Genomic DNA, 18,513 nt, shown 5'->3' on the forward strand with positions numbered 1-18,513 from the left:
GAAGTATATTACTGATTGCCAGGGGATGGGGATAGAGGGAATTGATAGTGATTGCTAATGAGTAAGGGGTTACTTTTTCAGGATGATAGAAATGTTCTGGAATCAGGGCTAACAGCTGCACAGTTATGTGAATAAGCTAAAATCCAGTGAATTGTACACTTTGGAATGGTTAAAATGGTGCATTTTATCTCAATTAAAAAATATATACCTTTAAAATTAAAAAGATGAATAAATGACATTTGTTATACTGAGTAAAGAAATTGCAATTTTGTAAGTAGTGGTGAATAAGATGCTATGAGAACATTTTTTAAAAACTGTGGCAAAATATACATAAAATTGACCATTTTAACCATTTTTAAGTAGTTCAGTGGCATTAGTACATTCACATTGTTGTGTAACCACTCTCATCCCTTTCTAGAACTTTTCTCATCCTGCGAAATTGAAAAACTGTACCTGTTAAATAACTTCCCATACCCTCTTTTCCCCTAGTCCTGGAAACCACTATTCTACTTTGTATCTCCATGAATTTGATGAGATTCTTCACAAAAGTAGAACCATACCGTATCTGTCCTTTTGTGACTAGCTTACTTCACTTAGCATAATGTCTTCAGTGTTCATCCATGTTGTAGCATGTGTCAAGACTTCCTTTCTAAGGCTGAATAAATATTCCATTGTATGTAAATACCATATTATCTTTATTCATCCAACAATGGACACTTGGCTATTGTGAATAATGCTGCTAATCAACATGGGTGTACAAATATTTGTGTTCCTGCTTTTTTAAAAAAATAAAATAGTTATAATCTGTTTTTGAAGGGAGATTTTGGAGGAAGTTTATTAAAAATGAAACTTTTTTGAAAACACACATATATTTTACATTAGCTTAAGGACTTGCAATTTATTTTAGTTGAAAGCCAACCAAGAGAACCCAAAGATCAATGGTACTGTTTGCTTTAAAGAAACACAAAAGACATAAAAGTAACCATTGTAAATTTATTATGATTAGGAAGCTTAACTTAAAAACCAACAGCGTAGTAAAAAGATATGTTATTTCTCTTCATAGCAGAACAGGTTTCAAAATATATCTTCTTTTAAATGTATTTAATCAGTACATAATCTTTTATAAAAGTTGTATATATTTTTCTGTCAATACTTTCATTACATTTATAAATACAAGATTTACACAGCACTCCATCAAAAAAAATTAAAACTCCTTACAAATCTCTACATATATTTCATATCTATAAAACTTTCAAAGAAGTGCTCTGTTAAAAGTAGGCCCCAGTTAATGATTCATTTACCAGTGCAGCAAAATACATATAAATCTGTAAAATTTTCTTTGTCCATAAAACATCTCAAAAAACTAGCAAGACACTTATGAAACTGAGTTCACCCAAACCATCATATTTTAGAAAAGAATCTGATGTGCATAGTCCCATGAGATTCATCAGCTAGATAAAGAGAAATAAAGATCTACTGAAAACAAATACATACTACACAAAGCAGTTAAGGCAGAAGTATGATGAATGAGAAAAACTGAGAAGTAGGACAAAGGAGATATGGGAAAGAACAAATAGTTATATGAGTCTGAACTTAGAAATAAACTCTATTGGTATCCAGTTACTAACCCTCATCCTCCCTTAGGAATGTTTATATTGTTGAAAACTTTCTTAGATGCACCCTCCAATTTCTATGTTGCTACCAAAATGCTTTATGTGTGTTTTCTTTTATAAAATCACCTTGGATTTAACCAAGACACTAGGGTCCAGGAATCTGAATTGCTAGTTCTTCATGATTTACATTTATATAAAAAATTTCCTTCAATGGTAAAGCTTATCACTGATTTAACATCCAGAGGTGTATATGCTGAATTTCATTCTAGCCGAAAATATTAAGTAGAGACAAGGAAAGAAGAAAAAGACTAGGTTTTTGTTTGACTTTTGAATGAAGGCAATAGATCCCTGATACTGAGTGACTCTTGGAGCAGCCACTCATCAACACTTATGGGCTAGATGGGCACTTTTCAGAGAAAACAGGAAGAAAGAAAACAAGAAAGGATTCTTTATCTCGAATCCTACACCTTCTACTGAAAAGGACATGGAAAGACTGCTGTCACTCGTACTGTAGAGGCATTAAAGGAAAGCCATCCTTTCTAGCAGAGATACGATTTTTTCTATTTGAGTTTCAAAGTTTGGACTCCAGATAACTTTGAGATTTGCACACTATTTGCAGGAATGTATTTCAAATATTAACTTGTTCTAATGTACAAATGGAAAAGAAATGAAGAAAAGAAACAGGAGGAGGAAGAGGAGAGAGGCAGAGGGTCGCTTATCAAATTTGGCCCTGAAGGATGCCACTAGCGTCTCACCTCCAGCACCATGAAGTTTCCATGTGGTATGGCTCTCCAATGATTTTCAGAGACGATGTCTGCAGAATCTCCTTTTCTACCTAGCTTATAGCTCAGTGCACTGATTCCCAGGTTCCTCGAAGGAAGAGAGCTCCCAGATGCTACTGTCTTGTAACAGTGGCTCAATGTCCTCATTGCTACCCCGTTCTGGGGTGTTGGTCAGGTTGCTGCTATGTTTTTGAATTCCGCCGCCTTTATTGTATTCAGGGATGAATAAGGCAACTAGAAAAGACATAAGAACTATACATGCCCCAAATAAAAATGGTGGGCCTGGGATGACAGCTCCCTGATGGGTGTGGGAAACAAATAGAGATGAAGAATTTGGTTAGTTTTTTCAATACAAAATTAGTTCTAGATGACCCAAAAAACCCACACAACCTCGAAGTGAATCATTTTCTTATAAGCAAAAGTTTCATTAAGTTTCAAGGCCAATTCTAGTAGAGCCTAGTGTTTGCAATATGACAGAGGGAAACTAATCACTGCTTTTTCACCAGTTCTCAATAGTTTAGTCATACCTGTAAGTAACAGTTGTTTATCTCTAATTCCATTTTATAACCTCAGTTCACGCATTCTGTGCACGAACATTAATTCTAATTTTGTTCAGAAATCTATGTTAAATATCACTTAGAAAAAAGGTGAGAAAAATTCCAAATAAAGAGTTGAAAAAGAACTCTATCTAGCTCACTTTCTAGCTGGAATTTTAGGTCATTTTATATTTTACTTGGCCTGAGTTTTACCAAGGACAGCACTCTGATCAGAGTAATTGTGTAAGTTGAGAACAGAATCTGAACAGAGTTAAGACAAATCTTTTACATAACATATTAAATCACTGAAATGATCCCTCCCCAATCCCAGGAAGTACTGAACACAGTACTACTACTGTCAAATAAAACAATAATATTATACAAATAACACTCTCCAAATTTAAGGTCAGAAGATTTTTGCTATAGTCAGACATAATCATTATTATGAAACTAAACATCACCAAATTACCTGCAGGGCAGCATAGTTAGAATTCAATTCTGGTTCCAACTCAGTCAGTTCCACGTGAAACATGTAGAATATGAAGCCATATAGTGCTGGCCCCAGGCCATTACACAGTCCTCTTATTCCAGTTATGATCCCCTGGGCAACACCTATGTCAGAACAAAGACGGAACACAGTTTTCTCTGAAAAGCATCTCGAGATTGAGGACTAAACAGTACTTTCTTAGAAACTATGGTATACTGATTCAGCAGGGCTGAGAAGTCTGTGCTGAGAAAAGTAGGTTAGGGATTTCACTCACCATATTTTCATTGCACAAATGTTTTCTTGGTCTTACCATATCCTTTTAATGTTATCACCCTGTGCCCTAACATCTATAAGGAGATGAAATGACAATGATATTTCTGAAATCCTTTGGTAATGAATTTCCCCCATAACAAACTTTAATATTCTCCATTTACAGGCAATTTCCACTTTTCTGTGGATTAAGATTTCCTGATCTACTCATTTAATGGTGCTTTTACAATAAAAATCTGCCCTTTGCCGTCTGCAGTCCATGCGAGTCCACAGCAATCCTGATGCTGTGTGGTCCGGGCACCTCCAGGCAGACTTGTTCCTCATTGACCTCTGCATTTCTGATGCAATTCCCTGCAGACCTGCATTGAAAAATCCCAGAATTCCCAATTTCTAGATATCTTTGGTTTCTAACGTGGCAGGTAAAAAATTAGCTTGAACCATATAAATAGCATGTTTCTGAAATTCAAAAATGGTCAATGATAATTCAACCTAATACAGTGTTATAATTTTGTATGCCAACATTTAGAAACATCTGTATCAATATGTATAAGCATAAAAAGAGCCCAAGAAAATTTATGCCATGAAAGACAGAATAGTGTCTGTCAGACACCAAGCAGTGCCCATCCTTTACAGATGACCCGACTTCACTTTAGTCACAATACCTCCCAAGGATATGCAGCCAGCTGAGTTACCATAGCTAGGGTAATACAGAATTTGTGGCCTAGTGACACTATTTTAAAATGTGGACGTAAATAAGATGGCTGATTTCTGATGTGGAAAAATAGGTACAATAACTAAACTATCTTACAATCTAGATTTTTTAAAAAAACTTTTTAAAGAGCTCTAAGGCATTTAAAAATTTTTTCCTTTTATAATTCACTACTTCCTGATTACAGTAAGGTGAGCTATTAGGAGATGAAGGAAAATAATTGATTCTGGTAGTGGAAACTGCCTAATAGGGAAGCCAGAGGCAGAAGAAGGATGAAGCAAGAGTCTACATAGTAGAGTGCTACTCTTCACAGTTGTCTTAATTTTGTCTCTCACTCTGCATTCAATTATCAACAATACACGGATTTATTTTTCCTTTATTGTCTCAAAGAATCATTTCTGAAATTAAGCTAGTGGACTTTGAATGATTCCAAATTAAAGAAACTTTAGTGATTATAGTGATTAAATAGCTCATTGTATTATTAATGAATTTATCATTATTTAAAAGACATCTGTTAAATTTTTTTTAAAAGAGATGTAATCTTTTATTTCCTTGTTTCACAAATAAAGCTGGCTGTGCTGGTGCCATCTGTTATTATTAGTCTAGTTAACTCTGACGTTATTACATAAAAGAGGAGTCAGAACTGGAAAGAGAAAATAGTCTATTTCTACTTTTTAGTATTCTTAATTGTTGAGTCCAGTTTTAAAACATACTATAAAATCAGAGCAGGAATGAAAACAGAATTTTCCTATGTGCCAAAGTAAATAGGTATGATTGTTGAGAAAGGCCTACATGGCTGTCACCTCCTGCCCTGTTGATGTGAAGAGAGGCTCAGAGCTGCTCGTGCTTCTGGAAGGTATGTCTCACCTGAAGGAGGAAAATAAGAGAGGGGATGGTGACCTCACCTTGCTGATCTGACTCTGCATTCTGAGAGACGAGGGCACTGACTGCTGGAAATGTGATGCTGGACATGGCAGCCACGGTCCCTGCTGCCCACATCATCCTGCAATGACAGGACAGGCTGCTGTCAGGTGGCAGGCCAGCCCCAAAGAGCTTGTTGCTTACAGTACAATCAGTGGCAAAAGCATAAAATGCCTTCTGTTTTTTCAAGTTAAGTTGTATTTAATTTTTCCTCTTTAAAAACTGATTTTTTTTAAAATTTGGAAGGTTATATGTCATCTTCTTAATACTAATCACTTCACAAGATAGGAAAGTTTCAATTCTTTATTTTATCTCTTTCAAAATTTGTTCTTCCTGGCTTCCCTATTACCATCTTTAAACATAAGCTCAACGAAGTTCAAAAAGATTTCTTGTTTTCATAAGTCTCATATTTTCCCTACCAATTTCCTACTTTTTCTTTGTACATCTCCAAGGCTCACATTCACACTGCTTTTGTGCTGCTCAGTTTGCTATCTTCCAACAAAGTATCACGTGCCATCAACAAAAAAGAAAAAACTAGAAACCTGGAAGTGCAGGATGGCATCCTGCAGACTTCCAAGCCTGCTTTGGACTTTTGTCTTTTTCTCAATGAAATAGACTTAAGTGTGTGTCAGTATTAAGTATGAGTGAGAGGAGTGTGAGGCCACAACTGGGCTTAAGGGGATGGCTGACACGCACATGCTTACTGAAAAGGAAAAACCCTTCAGGTTGACAAAATCTTTTTAATATAGCATGAGCTTGACTGAATCAGCTACTGAACCAAAGTTCATAGGACTGAAATCTTAAAGAAGAAGAAATAACCACTGACCTCTAAGGCATTTCTAGTTTCTCTAAATTTTGTCATGTATACTAAATGAGAATTAACTCTAGTATTTAAAATGGAATATGAACTCTGGTATTTGGATCAAGGCACATGGGGAAACTTGCTGCATAACAAAACAGCACGGAGGATTCTTTTTGCTTCTTCTGATTTCAGGGTTTATTTCAACCTTCCTATTTATGGGAATCTAATACACAAGCATTCATAATTGTCTCAGGGTACACAAGATTTTGGAAGAGATCTTAGGAATCATTTAAGTCAAATGCTTTATGTTATAAATGTTATGTCTCTGCCCAAGGTCAGTCAGCTAATTGTGGACAGCGAACCCTAATGTCATTTTTCCTTGATTTTTTTTTTTTTTGGACTATATATGATGTCCCTAAAAACTGACAAATGTGTTTAAAAGGTAGATATAAAACTTTTGGGAAGATTGAGGGGAGGAAGCACACACACTTAATTAAGTAACAAATCACTGAAAGTTGCTGAGGTAAAGACAATCTTTACAAAGAATCTTAAATTACCTAGTTCCACTCTTCTCCAAGACACAAACCAGTAAAATAACCCTTGCTTCCTTCACATCACATTCAACCAACTTGAGCTCCTCTAAAAGAAGCATCTGTCTGTTAGTTCATGAGAATCCATGGGAGAGGCTTACCAGGCCTGAGATCCAAAACCATACCAGGCTAACTGGAACATCTGGAAACTCAAGCCAAGGAGGACGGTATTCTTATTCCCTAATGACCTCATCAAGATGGTAAGAAAGACTGTCTGCAAAGTGAAGGAGATAATCCTGAGAAACCATGTGAACACACAGATTTGATGCATGCTTTGAGGGAAGCCTAATAATGATAACCAGGGACCTCTAAGGGACAGACTTGAGACCACGCAGTATGGATGTAGCTCTAAAGGAGTGGAACTTCAGGGGCTCCTCCCCAGGAACCTGCTTATCTGGTGCTTTGTGAGCACCTTTCTAGAAAGGTCATCATAGCCATGATAAGTCAGTGCCTCAGTATCTTTTGAGAAATGCCAATCACTTAACTACAAGTAAATAGCAAGCCCCTGCTGAATATTTACAGAATATGTGGAATTTTGCTGGAGGTTTGCAGTTTTATAAAGTTAGATTAATATAATTTGATTTTAACAAATATATACTCTGCTAAAAAATAGTTGAGATAGTTTGAAAAGGCACAGGATTAAGTCCCATGGTGTAATGGTTAGCACTCTGGACTTTGAAAAGGCACAGGATGAAAAGATGAGTCTGGGTTAATTGAGTAACCAGAGTTAATATGAAAAGCCTGAATCACAAGCAACTTGAAAGTTTAACATAATCTACATTTGCTGATACAGTTCAACAACAACAAAAAAGAAAGGCCTTTGCCTTGATGCATTCCTAAGAGCCTTGTCAATTCTAACATTTAGGCAAAACAGTTCTAGAGCCTTCTCATTTCACAGAAGAGTGGTCGACCTGGCCTACCATGCTTTAAAGCAGCATGTAGCTGTTTCAGGGAAATAGCCTCTAGGGAATCTCATATGATATAGTGAATGCACTTAAACATGCCAAAGAATTTATTTAAAAGACACCTGCTCTGCCTTTTGTGGTCCTAAATTTATTATAGATGAGGAAATGTTTAATGTTCTTTACTCATTACATATATTCTAATGTGCTGATTTACCATATTTCTTCAGTCCTGGGGAGAGCAAAGGTTGGAACAGTTACTGATTTTCATTTCATTTTTAGTTGAACTTACTTTTCAACTTTAAAATTATATTGAAACATTCTCCTGGTTAAATAAATTTTGCAGTATCTGTAATGAGTTAAGTTGTGATTGGTGGTTATAAAACAAATTTCCATTTGCTGAACAGACCCAGTAGAAATAACAAGTATTCTAAAAAGTACTGAAAGGTTGTATTTAAATTCTTCCTAAAGCACAACCTCAATATTCTATTAAAATTGAAATGGTTCTATGGACCATATCCATGTCAGTTTACTGGGTTTGATATTGTATCGTAGATATATAAGTGGTTATTGCGGCAGGGGAGGAAGAGGGGCTAAGCTAGGGGGGCAGGGGATATTCACGAACATTTCTTTGGAGCTTCCTGTGAACCTGCAGTTATTTCAGAATAAAAATGTTAAAAAAAAAAAGGGATGAGCAAAATGATACTCACCTGAGCCACAATAGACAGAATTCCTACCATAGCTATGAATGCTGCAATTTTAACAGATCCAAAACCTATGACCTATGGAACAGAAAAAAACAAAACACTACTGTTATGTAGATATTATAAAAATAAATGCTATGTTCTAGTAAAGCTATAGGCTAAAATAGTTGAAGAAAGTTCATAAAACCTTGACAATGGCAAACTAAGGTAGTGCTAAAACTTGAACCCATTTAACCAGTAATTTATATCTAAATATGATTAAAAAAATCATTATAAGTGGGCACAATTTAATTTAATAAATATTTTTAAGATAATATTTTCTATTATAGGCCTACTCTATTGTTTCACATCCCTCCCCATCACCAATCTACCAAAACCCAAATATAATATTATCAAGCATTACAATATAGAGAAATAATTTGACTTTTGATGCCGTCTATACAGAATTTGCTCACAAGCAAAGTCTGTGGACCTCAACTTTAGTTGCATGTTAAAATCATGTGGTCAACAGAGAAGGAGAGAAGAGGAAACAATGAAAGTCTGGAACCCATTTGAGACTATTTAAATCAGACTCTCTGGGCCAACACATAGGTATGTTTTAAAAAGGTTCCACGGTGATTCTAATGAGAAGCCAAAGTTAGCTGGCATTGATTTCTAAGCCTCTTAACCTTATAAGCAGCTCTAAAATGCCTAAAACTTTTAGTTTTAAATACCATATTTTTTAAAAAGTTATTTTCTCCTCTACTGAAACTCTATGAAATTTAGAAAAAGGAGCTTAAAATTATTGAGACTAAAAAGACAATAGAAAAGATCAATGAATCTAAGAGCTAATTACATGAAAAGATAAACAAAATTGATAAAACTTTAGCTGGACTCACCGAGATAAAGAAAAGACTCAAAATCAGAAATGAGAGATGTTATAACTTATGAACCATACAAAGGTTCGAAAAAGACTTCTATGAACAATTATATGCCAACAAACTGGATAATCTAGAAGATATGGATAAATTTCCAGGACCATACAAGCTACCAAGACTGAATCACAATAAAACAGAAAATATGAACAGACTGATTACTAGCAAGGGGTTTGAAACAGTAATCAAAAATGTCCGAACAAACAAGTCTAAGACTATATGGCTTCACTTGTGAATTTCATCAAACGTTCAGAGAATAATCACTACCAATCCTTCTTAAACTCTTCCAAAAAAACAGTAGAGAAAGGAATTCTTCCAAACACATTTTATAAGGCCAGCATTACCCTGATACCAAAACCAGACAAGGATGCCACAAATAAATAAATAGCAGGCTAATATTTGTGTTGAATATAGATGCAAAAATCCTCAACAAAATTAACAAACTGAATTCGATAATACATTAAAAGGATCATACACCATGATCAAGTGAGGCTTATACCAGAAAGGCAAGAATAGGTCATGAGCAAATTAGTCAGTGTGATACACCATATTAATCCAATGAAGAGTAAAAATCATATGATCATCTAAATAGACACAGACAAAGCATTTGATAAAATTCAACATCTATTTATGATAAAAACTCAACAAAGCAGATACTTAAACATAATAAAGGCAAACCCATAGCTAACATCATTCTTAACAGTGAAAAGCTTTGGCTTTTCCTCTCATATCAAAAACAAGATATGATGTTAGGGTGTCTCTACTCTTGCCACTTTTATTCAATGTTGGAAGTCCTAGCTGCAGCAAAGAGGCAAGAAAAAGAAATAAAAGGCATCCACACTGGAAATGAAGAAGTAAAACTGTCACTATTTGCGGATGACATGACGTATTTAGAAAACCCTAAAGGCGCCATCAAAAAATTGTTGGAACTAATACACAAATTCAGTAAAGTTGCAGGATATAAAACCAATACAGAAAAAACCATTGTATTCCTATATACTAACAGCAAAATTGCAGAAAGAGAAATAAAGAAAAATAATTACATTTACAGTCACAACCAAAAGAATAAAATACCTAGGAACAAACTTAATGAAGGAGTGAAGGACATGTACTCTGAAAACTATAAGACATTGTTGAAAGAAACTGAAGATGACACAAAAATTAAAAGATATTCAGTGTTCATGGACTGGAAGAATTAACATTGTTAAAATGGCCATATTACCTAAAGAAATATACAGACTTAATGCAATCCTTATCAAAATCCCAATAGCTTTTTTCACAGAAATAGAAAAAAGTCTTCAAATTTGAATAGAACCACAAAAAACCCCAAATAGCCAAAGCAATCCTGAGAAAAAGGAACAAAGCCAGAGGTATCACGCTCTCTGACTTCTAATTACACTACAAAGCTACAATAACCCAAACTAGCAGAAAACAGACACACAGACCACTGGAACAGAACTGAAAGCCCAGCAATAAACCCACACATATATGGGCAACTGGTAAAGAAGCCAAAAAACATACAATAATGAAAGGAAAGTCTCTTAAATAAATGGTGCTGGGAAAACTGGAAAGCCACATGCAAAAGAATGAAACTAGGCTGCTATCTGACACCATACCCTAAAATTAATTCGAAATGGATTAAAAACTTAAATACATGACCTGACACAATAAAATACATAGTAGAAAACAAACAGGCACTAAACTTATGGAACTTGGTTTCAGAAGGGTTTTTGTGAACTTGACCCTAAAGGTAAGGGAAGTTAAAGAAAAAATGAATGACTGAGACTATTTCAAACTAAAAAGCTCTACACAATGAAAGAAACCATCAACAAACAAAAAGGCAACCAATCAAATGGAAGATCTTTGCAAACAATACCTCTGATAAGGGGTTAATATCCAAAATATATAAAGAACTCATACAACTCAATAACAAACAAAGAAACAAATAATCCAATTAAAAATAGGCAGAGGACTTGAACAGATACTTTTCTAAGGAAAACTCAGATGGCCAACAGGTACATGAAAAGATGCTCAATATCAATAGTTATTTCTTTCATCACTGTCAGAATGGCTATTGTCAAAAAGACAAGGAATAACAAGTGCTGACAAGGATGTGGAGAAAGGGAACACTTGTGCATTATTAGTAGGAATTTAAATTGGTACAGTATAAAGGTTCCTCAAAAAATTAAGAGTAGAACTACCATATAGCCCAGCAATCCCTCTTCTGGGTTATCTACCTGAAAAGTTTGAAAACACATATGAAAATATATGTAACCCTGTGTTCACTGCAGCATTATTCACAATAGCCAAGACATGGAAACAACCTAAGTGTCTTTTGACGAATGAGTGGATAAAGGAGATGTGGTATATATATATACAGTGGAATACTATTCAGCCATTAAATGATGAAATATTGTCATTTGGTACAACATGGATAGATCTTGAGAGTATTATACGAAGTAAAGTAAGTCAGGCAGAAAAGGACAAGACCGTATGACTTTACTCACATGTGGGATATAAAACAAACAAAAAAGCAACAAATGAACAAATAAACAAATAAAAATCTTCTAAAACCCCAAACTCATAGATATAAAAAACAGAATGGTGGTTACCAGAGGGGAATGGGGATAGGGAAGGATGAAGAGGGTAAAGGGGGTCAAATACATGGTGACAAAAGGAGACTAGAGTTTGGGTGGTGAGCATACAATGGAGTATACAGATACCATATTATAAAGTTGTGCATCTGAAACTTATATAATGTTATTCACCAATGTCACCCCAATAAATTTTTTAAAAAATTATAAAAAACAAAATTAAATACCTAAGGACAAAAATCTGTTACGTTTCTTTACACTAATAATGACCTATCGAAAAGATAAATTAAGAAAACAATCTCATTTACAACTTCATCAAAAAGAATACCTAGGAATAAATTTAACCAAGGAAGTGAAAAACTTTTATATTAAAAACTACAATATTAATGAATGAAATTGAAGACACAAATAATGAAAAGATATTCCATGCTTATGAACTGGAAGAATATTGTTAAAATGTCCATACTCTACCCAAAGCAATATATGAATTCAATGCATTGCTATGAAATCCAACTGTATTTTTCACAGGAATAGAAGATACAATCTAAAATCTGCATGGAACCATGGAAGATGCTGAATAGCCAAAGCAATCTTGAGAAAGAAGAATAAAGCTGGAGTAATCCTGCTCCCTAATTTCAAACTATATTTCAAAGCTATACTAACTAAAACAATGTGGTATTGCATAAAAACCGAAACATAGATTAATGGAACCAATCAGAGAGACCAGAAATAAACCCATACACATATGGTCAATTAATTTATGACAAAGGAGCCAAGAATATACAATGGGTAAAAGACAGTCTCTTCAATACAATGTTGGGAAAATTAGATAGACACATGCAAAAGAATTAAACGGGCCATTATCTTACACCATACGTCAAAAATTAACTCAAAATGGATTAAGACCTGAATGTAAGACCTGAAACCATAAAACTTCTAGAAGAAAACATGGGTAGTAAACTCCTTAACATAGGTCTTGGCACTGACTTTCTGAATCTGACACCAAATCAAAAGCAACAAAAGCAAAAAGAAACAAGGGGGACTATATCAAACTAAAAAGTTTCTGCACAGCAAAGGAAATTGTTGACAAAATGAAAAGGCAATCTATTGAATGGGGAAAAAAAATAACTGGGTGTCATATATCTGATAAGGGGCTAATATCTAACATACATAAAGAATTCATACAACTCAACAGCAAAAAACAAACAACCTGATTAAAAAATGGGCAGAAGACCTGAATGGATATTTTTCCAAAGAAGACATACAGATGGCCAACAGGTACATGAAAAGATGCTGAACATCATTAATCATCAGGGAAATACAAATCAAAACTGCAATGAGATATCGCCTCACACCTGTTAGAATGGCTATTATCAAAGACAAGAAATTACAAGTATTGGCAAGGATGTGGAGAAAAGGGAACACTTGTGCACTGTTGGTTGGAATATAAATTGGTATAACCCCTATGGAAAACAGTACAGAGGGTCCCCAAACAATTAAAAATAAAACTAACATAAGATCCCGTGATTCCACTTCCGGGTATTTATCCAAAGAAAACCAAAACACTAATTTGAAGATATATGCACCCCAGTGTTCACTGCAACATTGTTTACAATAGCCAGGATACTGTAACAACCTAAGTGTCCATCAGTGGATAAATGGATAAAGAAATGTGGTATATATGTGCACTATTCATCCTTAAAAAAGAATGAAATCTTACCATTTACAACAACATAGATGTACCTTGAGGGCATTATGCTAAGTGAAATAAGTCAGACAAAGAGAAATACCACATGATCTCTCGTATGTGAAATCTTAAACTAAAAAAAAAGGTCATAGATACAGAGAACAGATTGGTGGTTTCCAGAGGCAGATGAGAAATGTGTGAACTATTTTTTAGTTTAAGTGAATGGAAATAAACCCCAACACACACTGGGAGAGGAAGAGGTCAAAGGCTAGAATGTAAGAGCAGAAAACTTATCTTCCCAAAAATGTAGGTTCGAATAAAGGCATTTTTAGACGAGAGGGAGGGAGGAGTAGGGGTAGGGGGAAAGGGAGAGCTGATTTTGTAAATGGCAGACCTGCACTAAAAAATGTTCTTCACATAGAATGAAAGCAGTCCAAGACGAATGCTTAGAATTTGGTAATAAAGAGCAATTGAAATGGTAAATATCTCAACTTTACCTCAATAAAAAGAAACAGTAAATATGTAAATAAATAAAAAAGAACATTGATTGTATAAAAAAATTAAAAATTTGTTAAGACTTAAAATATGACACAAAAAATTACTGAACAAGAACATATAATGCAGGATGATTAAGAAAGTCAAAGGTCCTTGAATCATGTAGAGAATGTAAATAGTACTACTTTATTAGGGATTAATAAATCATACATACAAGTAGTAATCTCTAGGGTAGGCTCTAAATAAAATGCTTTGTTAGGTGTATTCCTAGGTATTTTATTCTTTTTGTTTTAATTGTAAGAGAAATTCTTTTGTTTCTTTTTCTGAAAATTAACTGTTAAGAGTATAGAAAGGCTATGGATTTTTGTACATTGATTTTGTATCCTGAAACTTAACAGTATTTGTTTATTGTTTCTAATAGTTTTTTAGTGAAATCTTTAGGGTTTTCAAAATAGAGAACCATGTCATCTACAAAAAGTGACAATTTGACTTTTTCATTCCCTATTTGGATACCTTTTTTATCTTTCTCTTGCCTGACAGCTCTAGCTAGTACTTCCAATACTGTATTGAATAATAGTGGTGATAACCTAGTCTTGTTCCTGATCTAAGAGGGAAGGTTTTTAGTTTTTTACCATTAAGTATGATGTTAATTGAGGGTTTGTTGTATATGGATGGCCTTCATTATATTGAGGCGCTTTCCTTCTATATCCATTTAAATGTTTTAATCATAAATGGATGCTATAGCTTGTCAAATGATTTTTCTTGCATCTATTGACATGATCATATGATTTTATCCTTTGTTTATCTAGTGCATCATATTAATCGATTTGCATATATTAAACCATCCCTGTGCCATTGGGATGAAGCCCACTTGATGAGAGTGTATAATCTTTTTCATGTGTTGTATTCGCTTTGTTCATATTTTGTTTAGGATTTTTGCATCTGTATTCATGAGATATTGGTGTGTGTGTGTGTGTGTGTGTGTGTGTGTGTGTGTGTGTGTGTGTGTGTTATCTCTACCAGGTTTTGGTATCAGGGTAAAGTTGGCCTCATAAAATGAGTTAGAAGTATTGCCTTTTTGATTTTTTAAAAAAGTTTGAGGACAGGTATTACATCTTCTTTGAATGTTTGTTAGAATTCACTTGTGAAACCATGTGGTCCTGGACGTTTGCTTTTTGGTAGGTTTTGATGATTGTTTCAATTTCTATAATGTTGATTAGCTATTTAGATTTTTTTCAGTTCTTCATGATTGTCTAGGAAGGTTGTAGATTTCTAAGAACTTGTCCAATTCTTCTAGGTTATTGAATTTGGTGGCATATTATCTTTCATGGTATTCTTGTATGATCCTTTGTATTTCAGTGGTATCTGTCATAACTTCTCTTTCATTTCTGATTTTGTTTATGTCTTTTCTCTTTTTTCTTTATGAGTCTAGCCAGGGGGTTGTCAATTATCTTTTCAAAGACTCAGTTCTTAGTTGCATTTTTTCCTATTTCTTTTTGTTCTTAGTTTCATTTAATTCTGCTCTAATATTTATTATTTCCTTCTTTCTGCTGACTTTGGGCTTCATTTATTTTTTCTAGATATAATGTTAGGTTGTTTATTTGAGATCTTAAATAAGTACATTTAAAAAGAAGAGTGTTTTGAGATAGAATTTAAATACCATACAATTCACCCATTATTAGTGTACCAATCACTCTGTAAATATAAGTGTATTTACAGAGTTGGACAATTATCACCACAATCAATTTTAGAAAATCTCATCACTCCTCAAAGAAACATGATACCCCATTGGGACTCCCATTCTCCTAGCCTACCCCTCTGCCCAGCCAGTAATCTGCTTCCTGTCTTTATGGATTTGTTTATTCTGAGCATTTCATATATATGGTCCTGACATCTTTCACTTAGCATTTTTTCAAAGTCTGCCCATATTAGAGAATGTTATCAGTGCTTCATTGCTTTTAATTGTCAAATAATACCATTCCATTGTATGGATATACAATGTTTTTGATCCATTTCATCAATGGATAGACATTTGGGTTATTTCTACTTTTTGGTTGTTATGAATATTAATAATTTGTGTAAAAGTTTCTGTGTAGACAGGTTTTTTCATTTCTCTTGGCTATATACTTAAGAATAGATTTGCTGGGAATCCTATGTTGAACACTTTGGGGAACGACCAGACTCTTTTCCACAGTGGCTACACCATTTTATAATCCCAGCATTGTGACAGTTCCCATTGCTCCATATCCTTGTCTGTCTTTTTGATTAAAGCCATCTTAGCTTAGCTTAGGTATGAAGTAGAATCTTATTGTTGTTTTAATTTGCATTTCCTTGATGGCTAATGATATTAAGCATTCTTTCATGTGTTTATTAGTTATTTGTATATATTCTTGGAGAAATATCGATAAAAATCCTTTGCCTATGTTTTCAGTTCGGTTATGTGTCTTTTTATTATTGAGTTATAAGAGTTCTATATATATATGGGATACAAGTTTCTTATCATTCATATGCTTTACAAATATCAAATGCAATTTTAACTAAAATATGTTTGTATGTGTGAACTTTAAAACAAGCACAAATATAAAATAACAATGATTCTTATTTGTTATAATTGGGTGGTAGTGGTGACATTAAGCATATGTATAGGAAAAAAAGGTAGAAAAAGAAGTTATTCACAGTTGTATATTATATATGTGATGGGATGAGATATAATTTTTCACTTTCTTCTTTGGGCTTTCCCATTTTCCTAAATTAAATGCATAATTTAATTAAATACACATATAATTTTCTACATTAAACACACTATCTCACCACTATTCTCTCTAAATCTCTAGTATCCACCCACCAAAACTGAGCAAAATAGAAACAGAAGTGCTTGAAAAAAGATTTACTTATATGGCATATAAAATATTAGTGTTATGCTTTCAGGAAAACTATAAAAACGGTGAATTTAACAAGTTTCATTAAAAAATATATTCAAAAATACAGAAATTTATCATAGGAGGAGGCCTGTTTTGTGTTTTGTCAAAGTGGAGTGAACCATTAGGAGGACTTTCAGTGAAATTGGTAGACGACCAAGGCAGGGTTACAATAGAAGGCAACTCAGTTCTCAGCAATCCCACTCGCTGGAAAAAGAAGCAAAAAAAAAAAAAGGCTTAAGTCAATTGCCTTTTGGGGGAACAAAGTAAAGTGCAAATTTTTAAAGAAAAAAATTCACAGGAGAGAAAAGATTATTTTGATTATGCTTGCGAGCCGCCTTGGAGTCCACAGCAACACTGAGCGATGCCCTACTGAAGACAGCTCAACAAACTGGCTGTGATCTGGCCCAGGTCAGGGGATTTCTGAAGTAAAAGTTCCCTTTCTGAAATTTAATGGATATTGTTAAAGATTTAAAACATCATGATAACTTTTTTCTGCAATTTTCTTTCTGTATAATTCTCAAAGAAGTTTTTTACACAGTAAATATTCTTCTATATTTTCAAACATCATTTAATCAGATTTCCTGATTACTAATTATATCTCAGCACCTACATTTATAACTTGAAGCAAGTTCGTACATTGATTGTCCTCATGTTCAAAAGCTATTAGGCACCCACTACCCACCTGCCTGAGATAGAGAAAAAAACTTGAATACTGTCCAGCTTCAGGAAGGTAAGAAAGAAACACGGTGATGCAGATTAGTAAGACAGTAGAATCTTTTCCAACTTTCTTCAGTGACTATGAAAAAGCAGAAAGAGAAACACATAAAATGCAAATAGACACTATTGTCATGGATATTTTGAGATACTGACTTCTTTTGTCTTGAACTATTAAGGTGGATAACAAAAGCTGAATTCATTATAAAAAGAAGTGAACCTTAACATTAAATCTGTTACCAGCTCTTTGGAAGTTACAAGTTATACTTTCTGAGGTGTGTGTTTAAAATATGACAACTTAAAACACTCTCTCTCACATCCTGAAACAGACCCTGAACATCCTATGGACAGACTCTAAAAACATATTGCTCCACAATCTTTTAAGAAAATATCATCTTTTTCATTCATAATATGGCTTTAAAGCCATAAACAATACAGGGTTTTCATTACACATAAATTCACTCTATTCTTTGAAATGTTAATATTCAATTTGCCTGTAAACTGGTTGACAAATTAAGTATGTTCCAGCCATTGGGTCAGTGACAAGGAGATTCTCTGACCAGCAAACAACTTTTTGAATGTTATAATCTTGTCTAAAAATCCTTCTTACTTTCCTTTCTACACAGGATTGTTGAGCAGACCAACAGGTGCACTGCTTTCTAAGAAATGAAGAGTGCTGCAGTACATTCTAGATCATCATAACCTTTATACAATGGCAAAACCAGCTAATGACTATTGAAAACTTACTACACACCAGACATTAGACTAGTAAATATACATACATTCACTGTAATCCTCACAACAGCCCTGAAAGGTAAGCCATAATAGTTCCAGTTCAAAGAGGAGTTTCCATGTGTAACTTGATCACTATA

The 18,513-nt window shown here is 34.1% G+C and overlaps 1 protein-coding gene across 5 annotated transcripts in view; it reads right to left on the reverse strand.

Annotated features, from left to right (window-relative positions):
• Positions 1-973: 973 nt before the first annotated feature.
• Positions 974-18,513, reverse strand: part of SLC71A2 (solute carrier family 71 member 2) — a 92,104-nt gene continuing 74,564 nt past the window's right edge. For 3 of the 5 annotated variants that reach the window (XM_039888485.1, XM_039888484.1, XM_039888487.1), the window contains 6 exons: positions 17,610-17,723; positions 8,323-8,394; positions 6,812-6,924; positions 5,303-5,400; positions 3,401-3,543; positions 2,329-2,693 (listed from right to left, as the gene is read on the reverse strand). In XM_039888485.1, coding sequence (XP_039744419.1) covers positions 2,454-2,693; positions 3,401-3,543; positions 5,303-5,400; positions 6,812-6,924; positions 8,323-8,394; positions 17,610-17,723 — 780 coding nt within the window. In that variant the 3' untranslated portion in view covers positions 2,329-2,453. Of the gene's footprint in view, positions 2,694-3,400; positions 3,544-5,302; positions 5,401-6,811; positions 6,925-8,322; positions 8,395-17,609; positions 17,724-18,513 lie in introns of all 5 variants that reach the window. The other 2 variants (XM_039888483.1, XM_039888486.1) reach the window with 2 other exon arrangements.

This window comes from Pteropus medius, unplaced genomic scaffold (assembly GCF_902729225.1).
Source record: "Pteropus medius unplaced genomic scaffold, Ma_sr-lr_union100, whole genome shotgun sequence".
In the NCBI taxonomy this organism is placed as follows: Eukaryota; Metazoa; Chordata; class Mammalia; order Chiroptera; family Pteropodidae; genus Pteropus; species Pteropus medius.